Below are 26,728 nucleotides of genomic sequence, written 5' to 3'. Positions count from 1 at the left end.
CTTAGCTGGCAGTCAAGGACGTGAGCAACGGATGCTACTACTAATTTAAATATTAACATAGCAATTAATACTGAATGTACAACTGATTAAACACAAAACAACGCTTAAAGATTTGTGAGGCCAGTGTGGCTGGAGGTGCTGGACCTACCATTTCGACCATTCTGTTTCAAGGTATTTGCTGACAGCTGAATGGAGCTCCCATGGCCCACGTTCTGGGGAAACTTCAGATCCTCCAGATTCCCATCTGTGCTTAGTCTCGCAACTTCCAGCTCTGTTTGCAAGAGAGATTGACACTAAGCAAAATCTCTACTGAAATAATCTTCAATATGATACCTCAAAGCTACTAAATGGAATTCCAGATCATCTGAGTGCAGAGGAATCAACGTCTAATATTTCATGTTAGACTCTGTGTGGGATCCTGTTTATTTTTAAATCTTTACCCTAAAGAAGTTTAAAATTTAATTAAAAAAAAAAAAGGGCAAATAAATTCTACTTCCTGCAGAAGACAAAAGACCACCAGTTCTTGTAAACAAGAATCTCAGGATATTAAAGACAATGGTTAAAATTAAAATCTGAAAATGCTAGTTCTCTGCCACTGGCAACTGGTACTTTCTGTAAATGTTATTAGTGCCCAGGATCTGTATTCATAGAAATAGAAGAGCTGTTCTCATTTTACATATGCACAGCGGGAGTGCTAGTGCTTTCCATCATGCTTGTTTTTTAATTAAAATCAACAATCAGCCAAATAAAGACACAAACTTGCTTGAAATGAAACAACTACATGATGAGGAACAATCTCCCTGTGAAGCGGTTCTCTCACTGCTCCACCACCGACTTTGCCCTCAAAGCCAGGAGTAATAAAGGCTGGTTAGGTGCTCATTTTCCATCGTATTTCAAAGGTAGAGAGCTGCCTTGTTCCTCCTTTAGGCTCTTTCGGAAAGACTTTTAAAACTTCCAGACAAAGAGCCAAGACATATCTAACAAATTGCTCTCCAGTTAATCTGGGGGCCAAGACCAAAGGCAGGTTTCCCAGCCTTTCCTCTCCCTCTTGCTGCTCTCGGCATTTCTGGGAGCTGTCCCTTACGGATGTTGTCAGTGTTTTCCCGGACGATGTCTGTCTTCAGCAGGTTATCAGCCAGCACAAAGGCACTGTCCTCCACGGTGTCAAGTAACTTGGTGGCTGCACGCTGCTGTTCACTTGCGTTCAGGTCCCTCCATGCATTCAGAGCCTGTGGCTGCAGGAGGTTGTTCACTGTCTCCACCATGGCCTGCAAGAGAGAAGGCTTGAGTGAGAAAGGACTCGAGTGAACCTAAAGCACCACTGAGAACCTCGGACATAGGCTCAGTCCTAACCTCCACACAGACTGGTTTATAGGGAGAGGACAGCATCTCATTTCCCCACCCATTGGGGCAGCCTGCCATGGAGCTAGGCATCATTTATCCCATCACATGGGAGAGGGAGGAAAGGTTCATTTTATTCTAAACGCAGGCTGGGAATAGTGCTTTTCTGCTTCTGTGATCAGCAGCTCTGGGCTTGGACTAAGAAGGAATTAGGTAATGGGGGCTGGGAAGGGTCGGGGAGCAGAAGGGAGATGAAGAAATAGTTAAGGAAACATGCAGGAACATATCTTTCAAATCCCATCTGTGAAACAGGTTGCTGCTACATGCAGCACCAGAATTCAAGAGTCAGGCTAGGGCACCCAAGGAATACATTCAGTATCTGCAATAGCTGTGCTCCTTGCTGTTTTTCCCACCACATAACCTGTGGCAGAGAGTCATGAAGACACAGAGCTAGTTGAGTTACACCACTTCATCCAGAGAAGCAGCAGGTGCCTAAAGAGATTTAGTTAAGACACTACATTTCAAATCACTCAATTCAGGAAGGAGTCAGCCCCACAGTAACAGCTTGAGTGCCTCCTGTGGTGCACCTTCTGCCCCGGGTTGCCAGGCACAAAGAGCACTCCCATGGAGAGCTTCCCACAGGTTAATCTGGATGCGCATCCAGGATCACACAAAACCATGCTGGCCTCAGGATTGAAAAACTACAGCAGGAGAGCCTACCCAGACTGAAGGTTTTGCTCAGCTTAAAACCCCTGCTTAGTTACTAACCAGACTCAACTACCTTCCAGCTAACATTTTTTAATGAGATCAGCTCTACCAGTTGGTAGAACTGATTGTGCAGAAGAGGAAAAAAAAGGTACTTTGATCGTGCTTTCTTCTGCTGGTTAGTGTCTAGCCAGCAGGCAGGCCTGCCCCACAAAGAAAAGCCTCCACTGTCAGCTAATGCTGACTGCAGAAACCAACCTTCCCTTTGAGATGAAGTTGCCATTCTTAATAATCTTCTGTATGCAGAGCACACAGGCATCAAACCCATACTGCTGTTCTGCAAGGCAAGGACAGTCCCCTGGGATATCAATATGTTGCAAGCCTAAATTATCTCCCAGGGGCTCAATTTCATGGAACTACTTCTGTATTTACTCCTGACAGTGTTTCTAAACCCAGCTGTACAACATGACATGTGAAAAGAAGATAAAGCATGGCCCACTGGCCCATTCTCCAGCTGGGCCCTCAGGAGGAGGGTGACAATGGCAACACATGGCACAGAGAGTGCAGGGCATCCTGACTCACTCACCAGTCACCATCAGATAAAAATGTGCACTGGAAGAAACCAGAACTAGATTTTATTGCTATCTCCAGGCGACCTTCATAAAAAGTTAAATGACAGCAAGGGTCTAGGAGAAACAAAGACAGCCAGACTTGCCACTGCTGGTGCTTTTAATCCTAGGGAAGACAACTTGTGGGGACATTGCCATGTGCATCTTTGTCCTAACTGTCCTTGAGGTTGGCAAGTTTCTCGTATCACCACTGTTCCTATTGGAAGACTGAGCCAGGCTGCTCTGACAATACAAAGCTCCCACTCTACAACCTGTATTTATTTATTACTAATTAATTCATTTGTTGTTGTGCCAGACCTCTCCTGTACCTTAAATAGGTCCTCCCTTCCCTGGCAGCTACTGCACTAGTCCCTTGATTAAGAGACATTTCTCTTGAGTCTCACAGCTTGGTTTCCCAAAGTATGGAGTAGTCCATTCTTCAACCACCGAAGCAAATAAAAATGGCTCAAAATCTTGTCCTCTAGTGCTACTGCAAAAATCTTTTTGCTATCAAGCCTTTACAGTCCAGGACAGGAATCCCTTTCTCATTTGTTGTTAAGTGGAACTTATTAAACGTAGATAATTTCACTGAACTGATTTTCCTAAACAGTTTAAAAATCATCTTAACATATTTAATATGCACACATGAAAAGCTGTTTGGCTTTAATAGTAAAAAACAAAATATTTTAAATCCATAGCATTTAAGTGTGGGGTTTTTTGGAAGCCTGATCTCTGTAGCTCTTAAAAAGATCCTCTAGTTTACCTTGATAGCTTATCTCTTTACAAAAAAAAAAAAAAAAGGATTAAGTATTCCTTTCCAGTGATCAAAAAGCCTGACTACTTTTCTCTGCAGGTTCTACACAATATGGTATTTTATTGCAAAGATCCTGTATGCACAGAAAGCAGAAAATGAGGATTTTTCTCCCCTTTCAATGTTATCACGCAGACTATAATTTTCCTTACTTCAATTTAGCTCACCTACTAATGGTGTCTTTAAATATCTGCTAAAACAACTTCCTGGATATGTTTATCAATATCTAAATGTTGGAAAGAGTCTTTGCAGCAGATCCAGCTCCAGGCTCTGGATGGAAAGGTAATGCCTATTTGTCTAAACACGAAACAGATGCTGAAATATTTGTGATATAGTGAAACATCTGCTGCAAAGATTTTTCCCCAGAAGAATGATCCCAATGCATTTTTAAATTTGTTTTTCAAAATGTGTTTGCATGTATGCATACAAAGTTAAAGAGAGAACACCAATTAGGCCTAATATGCTGCTTCCCACACGAGTTCTCCTGACCCAGTGGACATGGTGCTGATGAGCACCCATCCTCTTGAAGGGACTAACCTGGAACCAGCCACTTCACGTCATTTTGGATCTGGAATCTGATGCAAAAGCTCCAGAAATATTTCCAAGGACTTTGGGTCAGGTCCTCAGCACGCCTTTGAACAAAGCTGGTAGATGGTCTTCATTGGCATTCATCCGAGATGAATTTAGTCCACAGCTTTTCCCAGAGGGTCACTCCCCTCACCTGTCTCACTGCATTAATCAAGTGTTCCCCCCATTATATTTCTGAGTGCAGCACTTCATTATGGCTGAGTGCTACAGGCTGAAGCCAAGGAGATGAGGTGCTAATGAAATGTTTGCATTTTGGACAGGAGCTGAGGTAGGTGTTTAAATGAAACAAACCAGCTGTTAAAGCAACAGTGTCTTCTTGAGACAGATGCCAACTGGGGAAAGTTGGGCAGAGGAGCAGAAACTGTGCTGAGGCAAGCACACAGGACAAGGATCAGCCTGTGTCTTTGCATTTAAGCTGTCGTGGTTTAAGAGGGTTTGGCACCTGCTCCAATTACTTTGTGGTCTGATGAAGCTCCAGCAGAGAAGCAGCAGCAGTGCCAAGCTCCTAGGGAAGCCTCTCAGTGACCAGCAGAAGAAGGGTTAGCCCTGAAAAAGGACCTTTGAAATGAAGAAGTGGTTGGGAGCTGAAGGTGTGAGAGGTTTTATCAGAGACCCTTGGTGATCCTGATAAAGTTGGTGACTTTCAGAGGGAGCTAGGAAACTTCTGACCTAGTTTCATATCACTTCACTTCAAGAATTTGACATGCAGCCAAGTTGGGAGCCCAGATGCTCTCTAGTTTCTCTCCTCACTGAGAGCAGAATGAACTACAGCAAGTATGATCCCAATTTCGGTGTGCAAAGTCACATGAAATTAATGCTATCCCTGAAGAATCCAACACTTATTAAAGGATGCTGATCCTTGATTCCCAAGCTAAAGAACCTCCTCTGCTGCGGTTTTCTTCTCTTCTCCTGCCCGATACCTCTTCAAATGCACCTCAACTGGGTGAACAATTTCCAAAGTACCCTTGTGAGCCTCATGCCAAAGAAAGATGTCAGGCTTGTAGCCCAAACATACCTCAACATCACCCATGGCGTGGCATCAAACCAATGCCATGGCTGATGGGACTTATTAGACTCAGTGGGCCTTTCCTATGTCCAGCACTGGCTACAGTTGGACATCGAGAGAAGAGCAAGAACATGCCAAGCACAGAAGACAAATCCCATGATGGTGATCCTTTTCATTATGTGGCTATATAGCACCACAATTTTTACATTCAGTGTAAACAAATGTTAATAAATTGCAGAGGGATATTTTTTTCCCCAAATTAGGGCATATGCTGACAGTTTCTTCATCTCGTCCTAAGGTTAGAAAACAAAAACAAAATGTAAACCTTCCTTTTCAGACACTTACAAATTGGTATTAAAAACTGTATTGTCAAAAGGCAACTAATTAGGAGTCTTACAGTAATTATACATTAGTAAAAGGCCAATTGTACATATCCCATTGATCTCCTTTGTGACAGCTGCTTCATTCCATAAAACCAATTTTTGCCTCTTCCTTTATTTTTATATTCTCCCTCTCTAGAAATGTCTGGTGAGAGTAACTGGCTATTTAACACACAGTTTAAACCTAGGAGGGGAGTATATACCCAGTGATACCACATCCATTTATTTATCTTTCACTGCACCAACATCCAAGGCACTGCTCCTTGAGAAAAGGAGCTTCTGTAACTTAAAATCTATGTTTAACTGGGATTCAATGCTGGAAATCACTAAGAGATGTTACACGTACTCTTCTCTGCCAAATTTGGGACAAGACTGCATTGTGCTATGGTGCTTAAGGACAACAACTACAAGCTTAGAAAGCTAGCAGGTCTCCTAGAGTTAGGACCTCTCTAAACCTTTACTGTCCATTTTGCCCTCTCGCCAAGCAGCTGATGGGAGAACAAAACCACCAACAAACTAACGACTGGAGAAAATACTGCTTCCTGGCAAGTGAATACCAGCAGGCCCTACAGCAACACTGTTTGAATCTTTCTGCTGAGTAATTTTCAGATATGCAGGTTTTCCTTCCTTACAAAGAACCACCTCCTTAAGAGGAGACTGACCACACTGCATCTACTATTTTGCACAAACTTAAATCAAAGCCTTACCTCCTATAGCTGCTTTGGGAGAACGAGGGCATTAAACCACAGGGCATTAAAGCACCACTTTTGCAATGACATCTCTAACGGAAATATCTGCATTTTATAGCTTTCAAAGCTCTATCTCATACTGCTAACACTTGTCTTCCTTGATCTCATAGCAATATTTCACGCAAATCACTTTCAAAAATTAGGATACAAGGAGCTACAGCAACCAGGCTGTGCTTGGCATTGGCAGACTTAAACCACATCAGAAAGGTTTGCTCACCCTTTCTGAGAACAGCACTGCTAAGATTGTGGAGTGCAATCACACAGACACAGGCTCAGGCTGTGTTTATGGTCTCAGGTTCTCTGAGGTCTCCAGGTACTGCTCCAAAACAAGAACATCATCTATTCAAAGTGTGAAAACACAACTAGCTGACTTTTTAATAGCAGCTTGAGGTTTTACGGTGAATCAGTGGAGAAGAAAAGCACAAAAACCCTTTCAGGTCCACAGTGAAAATGAAAAATCTGTCAGAGAACAGATGCACTGAAACGTGGATATGGTTCAATGATCACAACGTCAAGCTCTTTTTCCTTTTTTCTACTGGGAAATGGTGGTACTTTAAAAAAGCTTATCTGCTTCCTTGATCAAAACCAGCTGGTTTTGCTCTGTATTCATATGAAATATCCAGTTCTAAAAGATAACCTTTTTTAAGCTGTCAATATTCAAGCCTTCAAATGAATTGAGTTAAAGCCACAATCAATGCCATTGACAGCAAATTCTTCTGAAAGTTGAGCGATTCTTGCCTCTGGCCAGGGAAAGCACCAGTACAAGAGAAACTCCTATTAACTCTGAATATACCCTCTGCAGCTAGAATAGGCCCTTTGGAAAAGAGCACCAGCATGAAAGCACGGATCTGGTCATGCAAGGAGCCACTTCTGGCAAGGTTACTGCATCAAAAAGGACCTGCTCAGGAAATGACAAATGAATGGCACCCCAATCCCACTACACAGGGGTCACCAATCAGAACAGTCATCCACTCTGAGGGGCTTCAGATCAAAAGAGATGCACATCATTTCTTCAGCTTCCTAAACAAGGAAAATTTAATTTTGGTGAAATGATGGCAGGAAATCCTACTCCTCAGCTGCCAAGTGCCCTCAAATCTGTCTGACAAGGCTCTCCACCTTCAGATGTTTTTTCACCTTGTCATTTGTTCTTTTAATTCCAAATTAAAATTTTTTCTGGTCAAAACATAATGAAGAACACTGAAGACAATTCAGTTCTTCTTACAGAGAAGCCCAGACACTAAGGCTTTTTACAAATCAATAAGGTCATGACAAAACAATTACAATATTCAATGAAATGGACAAACGTATATTTAGATCGAAACCAGATGAACTGCAATGTGTGCTTAAAAATAAATAAATCATTAGAATATCTTCCGTTAATCTCCACTTCTGCCTTCAAAACTAAGCTAGAAGCATGATTGGCAATGGATGGTACCGGTTTTGGTGAGCTGAGCCAAAACTCATAGCAAAGACAAGAGATCTTCCCTTGACCTTGCAGAGGAATTTCTAAAATTGCCCCATAGGTTGAGAGTCAAGTTGCTCAAGAAAGAGCATGTAACCTTCTCTTTTCAACTCTACAGCAAATGTTTTTGCAGTGGTTGCAGGAACTGTACCGACTCAAGAGATGGCCTGAATCTCAGCTGTGCTGAGAACTAACTGCAGTGAGAAGAAAGACACTGATCTTCAATAAAATTAGGACATCTACAAAATGCTTAATGAAGGAACTAATGGTCTTGCACTAGGCATGCAAGGTTTGCAATCCTGGCCTTGAACTACCCATGAGCATCATAATGGAAGCACATGAAAACCACGGAGATCTGAGAAACAGAACAAGGTTACAAATTACATGTTATGGTTTTGGTGTGCTTAGTATATAAAGAATACTATTTTAAGGTCAGAAGGCAGCTGTAGGACTGAAATAACAGGAATTGATTGGGAAGAAGGAAAGAACATATGATCTATTTCATCTAATGAGATCGTCCCTGCAGAATAAGATTAGAATTGCATTTATGAATCATTTGTATTTGCTGCCCTACTGCCCTGCTTGGGATTTGAGACTACATAAGCAACTGTTAGAGTAATTGCACTAGGGATGAGAGCAAAGCTGTAGCAACAAAGGACAACGGCTTGAAAAAATAAATGCCTCTTTGACAGAATTTCCATGGCCTTCAAGGAACTCCTAGGGAGTCCCTGAGACTTATCCTTGCCTACAACATTCCCAGTCAAAGGGACATCTCCCACTGACCTCCATGGCAATTTATACTGAGACTTTTACTAGTGCCACCAGATTCCAGACTGACTAAGAACATAGCAACACAGAAAATACTAGACTTTTTCCTCAGTTTTGGTGTTACACGTGGGCATACAACTACAGCCGTAGCTCAGTTGTAGGTAGAAGAATATGTGACCATCTTCCTTTTTAATACTTATATGAAGAATTTTGGAGTTTGGTGACAAACCCAACGCTGCTGCTTTGATCCTCCTCTGCCCTAACGACGGGTTCACCGTGGCAGAAACATGCAGGGTGGGGATTTTTAGTTTTGCTCTTGCTGACACAAATCAAGTGCAGATTTCTCAAGCTGTGAAGTATATTAAGTTCACAGAGTTTTAACAAAGGGCTACCAAACCAGTGAACCCCACTGCGAGTCACACTTCTTTCAGACGTCCTTTTAATGATATTAAATGAAAGTTTGGGATGCTTTGATGCTGATGGGCAAACATCTCGATCTCTTGAAAAGGCTGCTAGAAGTACTCCCTGTAGCTAGAGTTAATATATGAGATTGTATGCACACTGCTAGCTAATTTATTCCAGCCACTTTAACGATACTGTGCCTGACAGGCCGCGCAGAATAGCACCAGGAGCTGAGCAATGCACAAACCATTAGAGGACTCTGAAAGTTGTTTGACACGCACTGCAGAGCTCTTTGTCATACAGCCAATTAAGTGACCAAACAAGGAACTTGAAAATCCTCATTAATTTGCCCCTTTCTATATACATGGAGGTTACAGTCTTTCTTGTCGCAGACAGAAGTAAACGCAGCCTAATTGAATTTACGCTCCCTCTCAGAGCTACAAGTTACTTTCGTTTAGTCCTCACTAAACGTTGGGACCAGCCATGCAAGCAAGAGAAAAGTGGGGCCAACAGAATTAATCCCCTTCAAATAGTACTGGCAAAGTCCCAGATGTACCTTTTATCTACTGAGAGCTACTAGGTTAGCAAGGAAAAGTCTCTTCTGCTCAGATCTAAACTTAATGCCTTCAATCCTCTGAGGAAAGCTTTTCATTTTTTGCATAGTACAGCAATTCAAACAACCCGTGTTGCAAATGTCAAGTATTCAGAAAACTTCCAGTAGAACCAGAAGGACAACTCTGACTGCAACCACCTACCACTGTCTGCTACCTGGAACCTGCCAGCAGCTCAGCACTAGCTTCATCTGTGGCCCAGATGACACCCACGCCCAGAAACTCTTATGGCAAAAATCTTGGTTTTTTTCCCCACCATGTTTAGGCTTTCTACATAAATATGGCCTCATTTATTACAATATCTGAGTATTCAGCCTTTTTCCAACCCCCCACTATCCCACCTCCATTCCCAGAGGCCAGGTGAACTGCACCCATGGCATTTTAAGTTGAGGAGCTGAGAAACAGTGAGCACATGCCACTTCCTGAAGAGCATGGACAAAATCTGTGACACCAAACCAAGTCTCACAGCCCCCAAAAGACAAACATGCTGTGTTTTCTACAAGTCCAGTGCTTCAGTTGATGGAAAAATGCCTTTGGAGAACTAAAAAATATAGATTCTGAAAAAATTACAGAAAATTCATACCCAGTTGTGTCACACATCAGTCACCAAATGGAGCTATGCTCATCAAACACATCACCCATTGTGACTCTTTCTCCCACAAGATGACTCTTCCTCCCCTTTCCCAAAACAGAATGCAAGAGCAGTGCACTGCAGAAAGGTGAGCACGAGAGCTGTCAGCCTCTGCTCTCCAAAAAGCCACACATCGGGACCAACCTCAGCTTAGGTAAAGGGGTACCTTAGGAAAACCACTCACCCTGTCCATCTTGGAAATCCACCTTTGTCAGCTCGGCCAAAGTTGACTCTTAGTAACATGCATTAAAGCACATGTAGCAGTTTCTGAAGTACGACCATGACAGGAAAATCTCCCAGAAATTGTCCAGGCTTTATATTAATATATGTATTTATCACGTCACCTGTCCTGTTGGCTCATGTTGGGAGTTTTGAGACAAAAAAAATAATTTACCATACTTGCAACTAAAGGAACAGCACTGGAAACATCTATCTCGGGTAAATAAAATCCCTGAGCTTTTAACTCAACCAAAACTGTGACACTGCACAAATTAAACCACTATTTGTTTTAATTATAAAATTACCCAGAGAGATGAGATGAGAAGCTGATGCAGCATTCCAAGTCCCATATTTGAATAACTTACAAAACTTCTAGATTCATTTTACACATTTATTTATATTCATTTGTTTTGGGCTTAAAAGGATTTTACGCTCCAATCGCTACAGGGGCTCTGTCATGACTGCTTAAATTTGTCAGACCAAAGAAAACAGCAGGGCTGATTTTAGTAATTATTGTCTTCTCAAATCACCCTCTCCTCCTCCACAAAATCCACCTTTTCTCAATTGCACTTTTGATATTTACAATTGCCAGACATCTCTCACATAAACTTGGTATCTCACTTGACTTTGTCTAGGGAGCACAAGACTGAAGGTTCACTTCCAGCCCAGTAAATTGAATCCAGCCATGGGTGCTCTTCACAACCACGGAACCAGCACAAGGTGATCATGTCACCAAGGTCAAAAATGCTATTTCTTTGCCCTCAGTGGCATATTTCTCATATGACTTCCTACCTCCCATTGACTTCACAAAGTCCAAGATTTCACCGTTTAAGATTTGTTGAAAAATCTCTGCTAAATTGCCATATTCCAGACATTTCACTGCCTGATAAAGTGGCCTGTAACAGGAATATCTGTAGTCCTATTTAGTTGCTATTATAGACAAACTGTCCCTCACTAGATTTTTTTATTACTTTAGCTACATGATTTTCCAAACATAGTGTATGAAAGTATATCCAGATACATTACTTTACCCCCATATAATACAAAGCAGAGCTGGAGAGGTTTGATTAAGTCACCTAATTAATTCTGCAAGCACTCCATTACAGGACTGTCCTCTTCAATACATTTACTAGCTTTGTCCATATTTGTACTAAGCTGCTCAAGCAACGAGGTTTCATCATTTTTTGTCTACTAAAGAGGTAGATGCATGATTAATTTTTAAATACAGAAGTAGCCTTTCCAATTTAAAGGGAGGAAGTCCTTGAAATTAAGGGTAAGCTGAAGTTTGTGCAGAATATTCAGCCCTTATTCTGTCGATGCCAAGCCTCCTGTAAAGCATATTAAATTCACTGTTCACTGCTGTTTGAAAGAAGACCAAAAGACCAGAAGCATGCATTGAGTAGGCCCGTGCAGCCAGGGGAAAGGCCAAGTATGGGTCTGGATAGCACCCAAGGTCCCAAACAGGATTCTGTGGTCCATGGTCAGACCAGCCTTCCCACACTTCCAGTGGTACCACTAGACAAGATAGCTAGCTTGGGAGTGAGTGTTGCACTGTAAACTTCCCTAAATTCCTTCAAATGCTAGTTACCTTCTCTGGTATATTAAGAGAAGTCACTCCAGGCAAGGGATGTATAACTCCATAATTTATCTTTCTCCATTAGTACATATGGAAGGGAAAAGGTTACTTTGTCTCATGATGATATCCAAAGGGAAGACAGACAGCATACCAGCACAGAGGGGTAGTGTTCTATTTCTGATGTCCTAAAAATCTAAACCCTCTAATCCCACATGATAATGAAATATACACTCGCAAAATAAAGGCAATACCATCTGTAGGAGGTTGAGTTTTGCAGGAAAATTCAGGTATAGACATAACCCCTCCAGAAACATGGAGTTCAGTTTTACACCTCTGCAGGTTATACATACACACATAAATAATGATCAACCACTCATAAGTACAACAACAGTGTCCATAAGCACAAGACAGAAATTAGGAGGGAAAATGTTCATATTTCTTAAAGCAGCATTAACTCACCCATAGCGTACAAACAGGTTTATATAAAAGCCCCTGGAGCAAATGCTATAAGGCAAGGTACAGGATAAATAACATAACCTGAGGCCTCACTCTTAAAAAAAGCCTACAAGCAGGTCTTTCCAAAATGCTGAGGCTGAACTTCGTTCATGTAAAACACAATGTAAGCCTACAAAAGTCAGGCCACAGCTGGGTGAACTTTGAGAAATGTTACATTCCTAAACCTACACTTAGTTTGCAGCACTCTCCTCCTTCCTACATCCCTCAGTGAGGACACTCTGCAATTCATCAGGATCCTACCTCCTCCCTCATGCCGAGTGTTGCCATTTCAAATTGTTTCTAAATTTGCAAGTGTAAGAAAGAAAACTAAGGAAATGTAGGTGGCAATTACATGAGTGACACACCATAAGCAAAACCCAGCTGGTCTGGAGACACCTCCATGAGCAGGAGTTTTGCATCCATTACTTGCACGCATCCATACTATCCTGCTTATTCCGCTGACCTGGTGAATCTTCTCATATCTCTCCTGTGTTTTTTCCCATTTTCTGGTTCTGAGCTTTTTCCCAAAATTTTTGTCCAGTTTCACAGCAACTGGGCAGGTAGGGAGACATGAAGAATGAAATTATTATCCTGTAACCTTAGCCTTAGAACTTGCTGCCACAAAGATGGTAATAATCAGATTATTCACAGAGACAAGACCTCACAGTCATTCAGTCAAACAACTTGACACATGTATTAAAAACACAAGAAATACCTGGACATAGGCCCTGCAAGAGCGCTCCCTTTTCTGAAGCTGAGTCCATAAAGACAGCAGATTAAAGACAGAATAGAAAAAACAAGTTAGTGAGAGAACAAGGGGAAAAAAACCTGAAGAAAAAGCCTATGAAAAAAACAAACCTCATTTGTCTCTTAAACAGCTCCTGAAAACCAACTGAATCAAAGGAAGCATGTGAGTCAGGCAGCAGTGGAAGGCTGGAAAGACTGGCTCCAGAAATATGAGTTAGTCCTTTTTCAGTGAAGTAAAGCACAGATTGGCAACTTTGCAAGAGCAGCTGTTAGATGGCAGGAGACACTGAAGTCAAGTAGAGATGCTCAAGAGATTCTGTTGTCATTACAGTTTGGAGATCACACATGATATTTCTATGTCAAACAAGTTTGAAAAGGATAGGGCTGATGGTTATTTCATACTAGGAGCATGAGCTCTGCAGTCAGACAGCACTAACGACACAGTGAGGCACAACCAATCTTTGGATGAGCAGGCCCAATTCCAGGGAGCAAGATGCGTGCAGGACTGCATCCTGATAGAGGATGGACCTGTACAAACCCATCCTGACACACCTGCTCAGGTCTTTGGCTCAAGGCAAAACCTGTAGCAGTCCAGCTTCACTGCTGTGAGATTGCTTAAAGCCAGCTCAGGCACATGTCAAGTGTGAGAACACATTGTACTGAAGAAGAGAGCACTGCCCAGGGCTCCTGATGGCCTAAAGATCCACTGAAAAGAATGTAACAGTGAAATGGGAATCCAATGTAAATGGGAATCCAGTTGAGGCTATTCTTTCTCCTTTGGATTAAACTGCTTCTCCAGGAATGCATTTTCCACTCCTCTCATACCGAGTTGTGCTTTCCTTTGTAATTCCTGGACCTAAAAGCTTTACACACTGAATAGCTTTTCTACAAAGAATCTCACTTTTCCCATAGAAGCCACGTTTAGGACTGTACTTTCATTAGGCACTTGCATGCCTCCCGCCTGATAACTGCTTTTAGCGTGTCAGAAAATTCAAACGGGCACTTAATCACCTCTCCAGGACCTCGCAAGGCAGTCTGCAGCAGTAAGCCAGAATTGGTGAGCTCTGCTTTGGTGCAACTAAACGTTGCAACAGTGGCCGTGCAGAGCCACTGGCTTAGCTGGGTTTGTTTTTGCTGATGTACCTGGGTTGGATATTGCACATCAACAGAGATTTGAGGTAACGTGCTCTCAACTCACAGCAGTGCAATCCCATTTAGCACAGCTGAGAGCCAAATTTGTCCCCAGGAGTTTTGAGGCTCTGAAATAAACAAAATACACCCAGGTATCACATAATGCCTAATTTCAATTTCTAATTCATCAATTTGTAACAGTAGAAATCTACCTCTGTGTAAACTCGGCCAGTAAGAAGACTTTACAGAAACAAATGAAGATCAAAGAAAGCCTTGCTAAAAATTGCAGACCTATCCACTCAGGGGCCTTGCCAGTCTGCGAGAGAACAATTATTACCTTAATTAAGTCTGATCCAGTGGAAAGCATAAAGCTTTTAGTGACAGGAAAGTGGCTCCTGAAAGATGATGGCCTTAAAAAATTCTGATTATGTCAGTTTATTTTTTAAATTCATTCTACATCAGCTTGTAAAAAGATAAGCAATCCAGTACAAAACAGCACAGGTGATTACTTTCAGAATCCCCAGCACACCACCTTTAATGATTAAAAGAATTTTTAATGGCTAGTCCTTACTTTATTTCTTCTTTCTGACTAAACAGCACTAAGCAAAACTCTTTGCAAATGACTTTTTCCCCCCACTTTTTTTTTTTTTTTTTAAATAGTCTTGATCAGTGAAGGGGAAAATGGAGCAGTAACTCTGCTGCCTTTTGTTTGCCCAATACTACTTCCAAGTTGAATTCATGCATTCTTAAATGAACACAGAGCAGTTGCTCTTCTAAAGAATTAAGTGGGGAATGAGAGCAAGTAAATTACCAAGCCTGTCATTTGGATCACTGACTCACATTGCTGTTTTGCAGGACTCCATGTGGTCCAGAATTTTAATGCGGAGTGCAATTGATTTGTATGAGCTGCTTGTGCAAAGCTGATGGCAGGGGGGAAAACCTGCAAGGGGACCCCAGGGGTGACAGCTGAGCCAAGGAGCTCTGTCTTGCCCAGTCTTTCCCTCCCCTCAGCAACTCATACCTGCCACCATCATACAACCCTTTTTCATGTAATCGAAACAAGTACTGGAGGGTGAGACATAAAAAGATGAAAAATATGTGCTTGCAAAGCTGAAGTGACATAATGTTGGGTGTAGCTAGGGCATACTCAGAAGAGCAAGCAGACTACAACCATGAAACCCGTTAGTAGGTGACATTAATTGCTGGTTTTACCTGATATTGTCAGACATCACCATCATTTCAAACAAAGAAACATGGTATGATTATAAAAAAGGATGTTATGCCGATGTAACCGTTAATACAATTATTACCTACATTGTTATAAAACAGTTGGAAGCAGAACTAATTAAAAGCATCAGGATAATCCAATTCACAGCACATGCAAAGCACATGAGATGCAGGACCTCAAATCCCATGTAGCTGTAATCTTGAACAATCCAGGAGCCCTTTGCATTTAAAAGAGAGTAAGTCTACAATAATAACTTACAAGAAAAAAGACAATGTTACTTCCCTGAAAAAGTACATCACACAGGAAATTTCAGGATTAGCTGGGATAATTTATTCCCTGTATAACCTTGGGACCAAGTTCTGTTCTTACTTACATGGATGCCAGGGCTGCCAGAGCCAGATACACAGGTGAGAACAAAATTTTTAACTGGGTGGCCACTATAGCCACGTGCTTGTAGCCACGGGGTTCAGCTGCTCTTTGTTCTGATGGCCAGGCCTGCACAATTCACAGTCTGAACCCTACATTAGTCCTACCCCGTGTGTTTACAGGAGATTCAGTGAAGAGGGCCTTGGACCAAAGAAACCTTCAACTCAAAATCCATTCTTACAGAGTCCACAGCCTGCCTTTATTTCCTCCCATGACTGGCGACTTTTAGCAGCACCTTTAGTATGTAGCAATTCCACTTAATTCTGGAAATGACAAAAGGACTAATAATTCTTCTCAATCAGGGAGCACAAAACTTTAGCATCATCATACGGTAAGGTGCTTCTGGGCTAAGTCATGAGTTATCACTAAAAAGGTCCTCTAACACTAAATTATCCTGAAGACCTTAAGTGTAAATGCGGTGGGATCTTGCATGCTTTTCATAAATGTAACTCCAGTGTAAATAAATGTTTCTGTCTGCTTTCATTTGCGTATATTCATGCACAGAAGTGTTCATTTGACCTTCACATCAGCATCTTGTAACATTACAAGATGAAAAAATAAGAATCTAGGCTCTCCCTGTCACTTGGGGCTTTAAATATTCAGATTTTCTGGATCATATTACATGGCATTTCACAGACAGATTCAACACTGGAAACACTGGACAAAAATCTGGTCTCATTCATGTTGGCACGAGTCCAAAATTACAGCCATGGCATCACCTGAGTTCCTCTCATACTGAGCTATGAGAGCTGAGACCACAACGAAGTACTTGGAGTTGATATATCTACACATTTAAGGGTATACATTTCCCAGCACTGACAGTACACTTGCCATGTACAACTGTTTCATTTCTCAGCAGAATAAAATACACTGTAAACAAAAACCTGCCAGGTATTCTTCTCTACTAGGAAAGAATCACTGCCCTAAAACGGCAGGCGTTCGGACAGACATTTATAATAGCTCTCCAGGGAGAGCCAAAGAGCCAAACCCTTCTTCTGCCTCCTGTCCCTTCCCAAGTTCCCTTGTTTTTACCTTATTTAAGCTGCGTGCGGCACTGTCCTTCCCGCCTGGAGTCAGGTTTCGGAGCTGCACGTCAAGCAAGTTCACCAGCTGGACCATGGCAGACACAGAGTACGTGATGTCACCAGCATACAAGTGGTTTTTTGTGTGCTCCGCAAGCTCCCGGGCAACGTTGGCAGCCATCTCCCCCGACTTCATCTGCAATTCAGAAAGCAGAGGAAAAGGTTGCCCCTGGCTCTTAGTATGATATATAGCCTTGAGGAAAAGGACTTGGGGGTGTTGGTTGATGAGAAGCTCAGCATGAACCAGCACTATGCACTTGCAGCCCAGAAAGCCAACCGTGTCCTGGGCTGCATCAAAAGAAGTGTGGCCAGCAGGGCAACGGAAGGCATTACTCGCCTCTACTTTGTTCTCCTGAGACTCCAGCTGGAGTGCTGTGTCCTGTTCTAGAGTCCCCAACACAGGAAGGACGTGGCGCTCCTGGGGTGAGTCCAGAGGAGGCCATGAAGATGATCAGAGAGCTGAAGCAGCTCTGCTATGGAGACAGGCTGAGAGAGTGGAGGTTGTTCAGCCCGGAGAAGAGAAGGCTTCAGGGAGAGCTCACAGTGTCTTTCTAGTACCTGAAGGGGCTACAGGAAAGCTGGAGGGTGACTTTTTACAAGGGCTTGGAGTGAGAGGATGAGGGGGGATTTCTTACAACTGGAAGAGAGGAGATTTAGTTTAGACATTGATTCTTTAGTGTGAGGGTGGTGAGACACTGGCACAGGTTGCCCAGGGAAGTTGTGGAAGCCCCATCCCTGGAACCACTCAAGACCAGGTTGGATGGGTCCTGGAGCAACCTGGACTTAGTGGGAGGTGTTCCTGCCTATGACAGGGGTGTTGGAACTCGATGATCTTTAATATCCCTTCCAACCCAAACCATTCTATGACTTTATGCTGTTACTCCAGTCCCTTCCAACATTACGGTGTCAGGCGAGTCAAACCCCTGCAAGAAGAAAAAGATGAGAGAAGAAGAGAGGAAGAGAAGACTTTCCCAAGAAGGAAATTATGGCAAGGATCTTCGAGGTTGGATCATGTACAGCATTTGAGTAATGTTTAAATGTGTTTTTTCCTCATATGGTCACCATGTTGGCTTCAACACAACAATTTCTGATCTCACAGGGCACTGCTAGAACGGAATGGCAGCTGCTTCTTCGCACTGCAGCAGATGCAATCAAAGATGCCATTGCTTTGCAAGGGATGCCCATGCTAGGAAAGGCTTCAGTTAGCTTGTCCCATTGCCCTATCTATGCCACTTGAAAAACAACAAACCATGTAAATAGTTTCTCTTGTCAAGAAGGAGGAATTTCTGATTCTGTAAGATTATTTGACAGTGAGGACACGATTTTTGTTACAAATCCTGCTCAAAAAAGTTCATTGTAAAAATGAAAGAGGTGACATAACCCAGACAAACAAGAGGAAAAAGATAACAAATCCCATCTTGTGAATTTAAAAATCAGTTTCTAATCTACCACTTAGCATTTGCAGGCAGGAGACGTGCTCCTTCCCACACCAGCCACACCATCTGTAATGAGGCTGGTGATTCTCAGCACATAAAACATACTAACTCAGGAGCAAAAGGCTTAAGGCTTGAAGCACAGGCCTGCTGGAAGGGAACACCATGTAGGCTGTTTGGTTGGATCTTCTATTAAAAGACTTGTATTGTGTAGCTGAGTCATAAAACTCATGAATCACCTGCAGTGAAATTCTGTAATTCACAGAATCATAGAATGGTTTGGGTTGGAAGGAACTTTAAAGATCTTCTACTTCCACCCTCCCTGCAGGGATGGAAACCTCTTACTAAACCAGTTTGCTCAGAGCCCCATCCAACCTGCCCTTGAACACTTCCACAGATTGGGCTTCCACAGCTTCCCTGGGCAACCTGTGCCAGTGTCTCACCACCCGCACACTTAAGAATTTCTTCCTAATGTCTCATCTAAATTTCCCCTTTTCCAGTTTCAAGCCACCCCCCCTTCATCCTCTTGCAACAAGCCCTTGCAGGAAGTCCCTCCCCAGTTTTCCCGTGGCCAGTTATTTAGGAAACTCTGTTTTCCCCTGTGGCTTTCTCCCCCTTTCTTGGTCTGTTTTGCTTTTCTTATCCAGCACTTCATTCCTCTTCTATGCCATGGGTTTTGGGGACAGGGTACCAGGTGCCATCTCCTTACTACAAGCAGCCCACTAAAAAATAGTGTTGCAGGCTACTGTTCCTTTTCCATTAATTGCCACTCTGTGATATTAATGCATATCTATAAGGAATATGCTAAGCATAAGGAGAAAATACACAGGATGACATTTAAATGAAGCTCCCACTTTTTCAGGCTCAGCGACCAACTCTGCTTGCTTCTTCATATGAAATTTTCAGTTGTCTTATCTTCCAACAGTTAGAAAACAGATATTTCTCTTATTCTCTCAATTTCTGGTGCTTATTATAAAAGCGAGATTCTAGGGAAAGCGTTCAGGCTGAACTTCTACCTCTCTGTAAATCAATTGGCTGAGTTATAAATTAATAACTTCCATCAATTTGACAGCAACAGCCCATTTGATTTAATGAAATCCAACTGAAGATGTTCATATGCTCATCTTCAGAGAATTAAAGCATATGTTGATATAGATAAGACAAATAAAGGAGATAATGTGTTGTTTTTCCCATTAGAGCATACTAACATATATTCAAAACCTGAATTATTTCTTCCTTGTTATACACAGGGCTAATGCCATAGAAACCAGATCCTGTTCTTACAGCTGTCTGCTCTCCTAAGCAGGTGAAGAAAGCATAGAGGCTGAATTTTGACCTCTTCTGTTGGCACCCAGAACTTTAAAGAAAGACTGCATCAAATCCCTTTACATAAAAAATAAATTTCAACATTTTCCTGCAGTTCATTGCTGGGGCTTAGTAAGTATCATGACACAACATGTTTCCTTAAACCTTGCAGAAAACTGCAGGAATGCAAGAGTTCTTTACAGATACATTAGAAAAACCCCTGCTACCAACTTTTGACGCGTGCATTGTCTCTGGGACTACACACCTATGCAAACTGGCACACTCAGAGCCAATTGCTCACCTGACAGAAAAGCAAAGCCAACAGGTTTTTTTCCCTGTAATAAGCCTCTTGTTGCATTCAGCTGCAGCTGTCATTGCTCCTACCCATCTGCAAAAGTGGTGAGGGTTGGTCACTAATAAACTGCTTTCCTTTCAGCTTGGAGCGAGCCTAAAAACTGCAAATCTGATGAGTTCTAGTATGACCAAATAAACACCCCAAAACAGGCAACAATAGAAGAAATGCCTGAGAGAAAGTTAAAATTTGGGAACTCCTGGGATAGAGTATTAACTCATTTCACACACCCAGATTTCCTGAGAACACAGAGATATGTCATTCCCTTGGAACAATGTGTCTGCTTGACAGGTGATGGAGCTACTTCCTAGCACTGACACTAATTTCCAAATCTATTCATTGTCACCTGGAAAACGCAGCAACAAGTCACTGCAACAGTACTGAGACGTTCCTTCCATCCTGCCTGTGTGCATAACATGAGGGCTATCCAAAATGATGGCTGTATGACACAATAATGCTAATTTCCTCAATTCTTTTGAGCATTTTCCACTGAAATTGAAGTGTATCCTATGCAGTCCCGTCAAACTCAACTTCTGTTTTCAGTCCCAAATGATGGCTGAATATATCAGGTGTAAAATGTATGCCTGGTCTCTTACAACCACAGGACTGAGCCCCTTTTTTTATTAATTCTACTTAATGCTCAGCCAAGCTCACTGCTACCCAAGGGGAACGTGTTACTAACTTACTTCCCTTCTATAAAGCACTTCTCCACGTCTTCCTTTTCATTATTGCTGTGTGGAAGTTGACTTTTCATGAGGTATTCTTTCCAAAACATGTAATAGCCTTCAACCCAAACAAATAGTCACACAGAAACACAGGAACAATCCTTGGAGGATCTTCAAGGGTCAGGTTGTCATTACAGGCAAGTAAGAAGTCGGGAAAAAATGCACAAGTAACTCAAGAAGAGCAAAGGAAATTAAAAATAATAAAACTCTCTCTGATTTGAGACTAATTTTTTTTTTTTAATTTTCCATCTTGATTATGAAAAAAAATAATAATTGAAAAAACAAAAAGGATTTTTGGGGAAAAGAAAACACTCTGTTCAAACTAAACTGGGTTCCCGGTTGCTTTGAGTGATTTTTTTTTTTTTTTTTTTTTTTGCCCGTTACCAATTGGTTAAATGTAGTCTTGGAATTCCAATCTGAAGGAGAGAAAAAAATGTTTCCTGCCAAAAATGCCAACACACAAAACATAGTTTTCTACCTCTGTCAAAAGAAATTGTTCCTCTTTTCCACTTGAGCATACTGGCAGGATTCAGGTGAATTTACAAATGAGCACTGGCATACCTGAAATCATGCTGTGCAACACTTTGCTAGTATTTTCCAAGTGTGTACCACTGTCTCACATCTTCTTATGACTGAAAAGACTGTGAAATAATAGTTGTTGGAGAGGGCATATATTCCTGCCTGTTTCATATATGCCAAGGAACGGAAGCAGGGAGCTTTGTCTGGAAAGAATAACAATGTCCCTCCTGCAGCATCACTCCCTGTTTCAGCCCTACCTTTCTCAGAGGGGATTGACTGCAGACGAGGGACAGCAGAATAAAAATGAGATAGATTTCAGAAAAGAAGTATTTAGGGAAGAAAATTCAGAATAAGAAAGATGCTGGGAATGGAGCGAATGTGCCAAAACACCAGCAGTCATAAAGGCAAAGATATTTTCCTGCAGCCTGAGGCAGACTGACATAAAAAACCGAAATGTTGGTATGAAAGACTGAACCAATTTTTAAAAAGAGTGACATATAGATGGACTGTTCAGCTGGAAATGCCGGGGGGGTTGCTGCTTTTTTTTTTCTGGAGGGACAAGCACCTGTCAAGTTTCATCAGGCACCATCAGCTGCCACAGTCAGGTAGCAAGGCTGAAACAAGGGCAGTGGGCTAACTTGGAAAGCCTGTGTGTCATGGCAGAGGTTTCATTCTACATGAATCCATTCATAGAAAACAGAGCATGTGTAACACCCTCTTTTTTTGGAAGATTAACATCCCCTTCCATTCAACTTTTTTCATTTATCAGATGACACCTAAGGATATAACTAACTAGTTATAAACAACAGTTAAGCAACAGAGATTTGGATGGCTGCTCTCCATACAGTACAGCAGAGCTGGAGAACACTGAAAAAGTGGTTTTGAAACTATGGTATTCAAACAACTTAAACCACATGTAATGTCCTCTGCCAACCGTAGCAACTGCTCCATCCAGTACATGATGGCACTCTGAAAAAAGCAACCTGAATGAAGGATTTCATCATGGTGCCATCAGGACTGCAACTTCAGCCTTGGGCCTGCACGTGATGACACGGTGATGTTGTCCACAAAAACCCCACTCCAGACACACCTAAGCAGATCTACAAGACCCAGTGAAGGTACTTTGAACCCTAAGGTTTATCTGCCTTTTGTGAGTACATCATCTAGGCTACTCAGGAGGACAATATGAACATGGGTGGTGTGTGCTTTAGGTTGACAGTTTGAGGCTTTTCATAGAATCATGAAGAACATAAAGCTTTGTATTCTGCTACAAAAGAAGTCCTCCTCTCTTTCAGAGGTTTGAAGCTGAGTGTAGTGTTGCCTCTCCACCCAGGAAGCACCCACAAGTGAAAGCTGCAGTGACGAAAATATATTTTCAGGCAAGTCACACACTGTGTCAAGGATGGTACTGATGAAAGCAAGAGGTAAAACAAACAGGCTGAGACTGAATGTATGACCTCATGATCAGGACAATGCAATGTATCCAAAGATGACCTTTTTGCTTTCTTTTCCTGCTTGATTCTAGAAACAACCCAGGTAGCAGTGCATAATTCAATCACCCTGGCAAGTTTATTCCCCTGCTACGTTACAAGGGCATGGTAGGCACCAACAATAAAGTTAAAGTAAATGTCAGGAGGCCAATGAATTGCTGAAGTGGACATTCGTTCTGATCTTCCATCAAGCACAATAACTCTAATGGAAGCTAAGAAAGGGTTGTAAAACCTAATACCATGATGCAAGGAGGCAAACATCCAATGTATGATCTGAACACAGCAGAGGAAAGAAAAGAAGCAAGTAATAATCCTTACTTCAGACATGAACACAAGCACAGCATCTCCCTACTCTCTGGCTTGGCTGTGGGGTGGGTGGCCAAGGAGGATCTGAGTGCTGGGGATGCAGGAGAGCTAAACTGCAGGGTGCAACCATGCCCTGTCCTTGTGGCATGACTGGCTTGGTGCTTCCTCTAGCTGGTCCCACAGCAGCAAGAAAAGGAGCTGGCTTGGCTTAGAAGAAGCAGCTTTAATAGCTTTAGAGAAATGCTGGAGCAAATCTGCAAGCTTGGGCCAGGGAAGCGTCCTGTCCACAGCGGGGATGTGAAAAATCTGTGCCTGATTTATGGGCAAATCAGTCCCAATCTCTAAGGGCAGTGATGATTTCCAAAACTCTTGCTTGGGCAGGGAAACCAAGTAGCTGTTGGTTATTTCATAACTAAATTAAAACCGTGTTTGCTGTAAGGATCTTACTGAATGAACAGCTCAACACAAGACCCTAGCCAAGCTTGGCAGGGTTCTCCCTTCAAAAATCACTCCTGGAAAGTCTTAACGTTTTGTAAAATCTCTCCATAGAGGCTGGGCCACATATCCCAAGATCCTAATGCCACTGAGCCCTCAAAAGTTTAGATCAAGAGTAACTTGGCAGATCCCCCTAGTCTTTCCACCAGCTTGGGGAAGATTCCCAAAGCTGAACAGAACTAAATTCATCCAGAAAAATAGTAACAATAAGATTAAAAAAATCCAGTCCCAATAGCAACCTGCTGGGCATTTCTGAAAACCTGGCTCTTCATTTTTAGCCTGCTTTGAAAGCCTATAACAAATTAAATGGGGCTAATTTGTTATGCAAATGATAGCTGGGTTTCAAATAAAATAAGCTTAACCTTGAGGGAGATTTGATCAGTGCAGCCTATTATTTCCCTTTGCTAATGGCTAACGGCCTAGTCATCTACACCAAGCAGCAAGAGGTCTCCCAGCTGCCTGGGTGAATTGTTGCTAGAGTAAGTAATGTATTACCCCTCCAGGATAAGTATGTGGGTCATAAACCACCAGCTGCACAGCTGCTAATGCCAGCAAAAGTGGTCTTTATTAATCAGCTAGCTGAGCGTATGGCAGGAGAGCTGCCCACTCTTCCACATGGGACAGAAGGATCATGGGCTCTATAATGGCTGTGCCATGGCCTAGCAGCCTCCATGTTAATGGAAGTCTTCCCTCCACTTTGGGGAGGGATGGGTATAAATACAGATGGGGTGAGATGGGGGGGAGCAGGGGCATACATGCTAACGATTTGCAGGTTGTTGAACCTCAGTTAATATGAGGGACAGTAAAGAGAAAGCCAAAGAATCTTGCCTGTAGGGCCACGCCATCCAGTTCACCAGCGAGCACCAGTGGCTCTCTGGGTGTGCAGCAGCACAGCTCACGGGGACTCGCTTGCTCTGGCTAAAGAAGTAAGTCCCCAGAAATTGCTGTAATAAAGATTCAGCCCACAGACTCTGGCGTAAACACACATCTGGTCTCTGTTTGTAATGAAATCAGCTGAAAGCACCACTGGGCATTAATAACAAAAAACGTTCAACATATTGCTACCAAATAAGCTCTGCTTGTCTTGAACTTCTGTTGTCACATGTTAATGCACTTTTAACACTGAAAAATGATGAAGTGCTACAAAACATTAATCAAGGGACTTAAGAGTCAAAAGATATGCATTACTGAGGCATTGTTTTCTATTCCATCAGTTCTTGCACAATTTGGGCATAAGTTAAAAACAGAAAGTCAGAAGCGAGACACAAACTTTTCATACTGAGCCTGACTTTCTTTGGTAAAGAATTCTCAACTACAGAGTTTATCTTGTACTTGTGTGGCATGAGAGAATCCTTGGGGATGCGGGAAGGCTTCCTTTTGCAATCAGTTGGTATTTTCCAAATGTCCTCCTCCCTCTTCCTCTTTTTCTTGCCAAAACCAAGAACTGTCATTCACTCTAGTTTAATTCCACTCTCCAGTCCCTCTCCTTTGCCTTTCTCTCACCCTATTTGCCTTAATTTCCATCAGATTTTTACAGCCTTGCTTTCTTCCTGCAGCTCCTGACTACTACACATGGTTCATGTTTACGTGTGACTTTTGATCTCTTTGGGTTCCCTGTTGTGAGAACAACCAGAAAATTCGGGAAGCTCATTGTTTAGACTCAGTATGGGCAAAACACGGGAAGGGTTTTACCTTCTGAGTGATGTGGTTGATCCAGGGAGAAGAGCAGTTGCTGAGATCAGGTCCTTGGGGCTCCCAGATCCCATCTGGCGCAAGACACCGGAAAGTTGCAACACCTGGAAGAGGAAAGTCACTGTGTTCAGCCTTATCAGTTCCATTTTGCCCCCAGAACTCCATGTTACAGGCTTTGTTTCACAATGATGGACATCTCATGCAAAGCCTGGTCTTAGGACTTTGTAGGACAGTTTGGAGTCATCTCAGTGTCCTGGTCACCCATCATCTTAGTGCTCAGATGCCCTAAGACACAAAAAAACCACGAGGTAGTGCAGGGATATAATCTCCATGCTGCCAAGTGGAGACTATAGACAAAAGACTTTGCCTTAAGCCAGCAGGAAATCTGCCAGGGACTAAGAAATTGAAGCTGGATCTCAAACACAGAGCAAGCACCTCGAGTGCTTTGCTCCACTGCTGGTGCCTTGGGATCAGACACTGTGCCTTGACTTCCTTGCTGCTTTACTCAGATTTTACTGCTCTGAATCATCATTAAACCATTCGGGTGGAAACAGAAAAGTTAAAACACTACAAATGCCAAGGCTTTACTGTCCACCCCCAGCCACTGAGAGAGGGACTTTAAGGGTAAGTTTTGATTGTAAGGGTGACCCACAACCCTGCTGCAAAAAGACAGCAAAGCGCCTCAGGCCCTCTCAGACAAAAAGAAATACATCTAAAATGGAGCAGTTAAATTTTGTTAAAAAGAAAGCAAGCCACTACATGTAGATTAAAGACTCTATATTCTAGAAAGTGCTCTGCTCTGCAGAGCTTAACTTTTCAGCAGAGGAGTGAATTACAGGCTAGGTCTCATGGTGGTGCCGACTGAAACCAGTGAGAGTTTGCTCGTGCCTTCAGTGGGAGTTGGAAGAGACCCACTGCTAATGTAGCACAACTTTTAACAAGTTGCATGAATCACTGAAATTAGAGATGGGAAAGGCTTATTGCCATTCCCTATCAACAGGTTTCTTTTTTGGTTTTTGTTTGGGTCTCAGTTATCTTCACCCAGTCCTTAGCTCTTGTGCTTAGAGAAGAGCTCCCTGCATCCAGCCTTCATTTTCCTTTTTCATCTTTTTTTTTCCCCTTTTCACAGCTTCAGTTCAGACTATCCTTCCCCTCGTTGAGAATCACACACTTTTTGCATTAATTTTACCAAGTGCAGCTGGAAAAAACAGAGAAAATGTTCTTTTTTCTCACCACTGACATCCTTCCATGCTCCTCATACTTTAACATGTATTTTATCATTCTGATCTCACCAAATTCAAGAGACAGTCATACTCATATACGAAGGTGTGAACGGTTCTCCAGGGCAACAGAGCATAGAATTAACAGAAAGTCCCCTCTGTAAGCCATTTCCTCTAGCCCTTATTTTCAGGCAATTTCCTCCACCTTCTGATTATTTTTTGGCA

General features: G+C 42.4%; 1 protein-coding gene across 1 annotated transcript in view; it reads right to left on the bottom strand.

The window, feature by feature from the left end:
* ADGRL3 (adhesion G protein-coupled receptor L3) overlaps nt 1–26,728 on the bottom strand; it is a 509,563-nt gene that overhangs the window by 69,725 nt on the left and 413,110 nt on the right. The window contains exons 10-14 of the mRNA XM_051618348.1: nt 25,284–25,387; nt 16,917–17,102; nt 13,068–13,106; nt 1,085–1,268; nt 149–271 (exon numbers count right to left, since the gene is read on the bottom strand). Of these exons, the coding sequence (XP_051474308.1) occupies nt 149–271; nt 1,085–1,268; nt 13,068–13,106; nt 16,917–17,102; nt 25,284–25,387 (636 nt within the window). The remainder of the gene's footprint in view (nt 1–148; nt 272–1,084; nt 1,269–13,067; nt 13,107–16,916; nt 17,103–25,283; nt 25,388–26,728) is intronic.

The sequence above is a fragment of the Apus apus genome, chromosome 4, assembly GCF_020740795.1.
Source record: "Apus apus isolate bApuApu2 chromosome 4, bApuApu2.pri.cur, whole genome shotgun sequence".
NCBI classification, from domain to species: Eukaryota; Metazoa; Chordata; class Aves; order Apodiformes; family Apodidae; genus Apus; species Apus apus.
The sequence above is the reverse complement of the archived record's forward strand: the minus strand, read 5'-3'. Positions and strand labels throughout refer to the sequence as shown.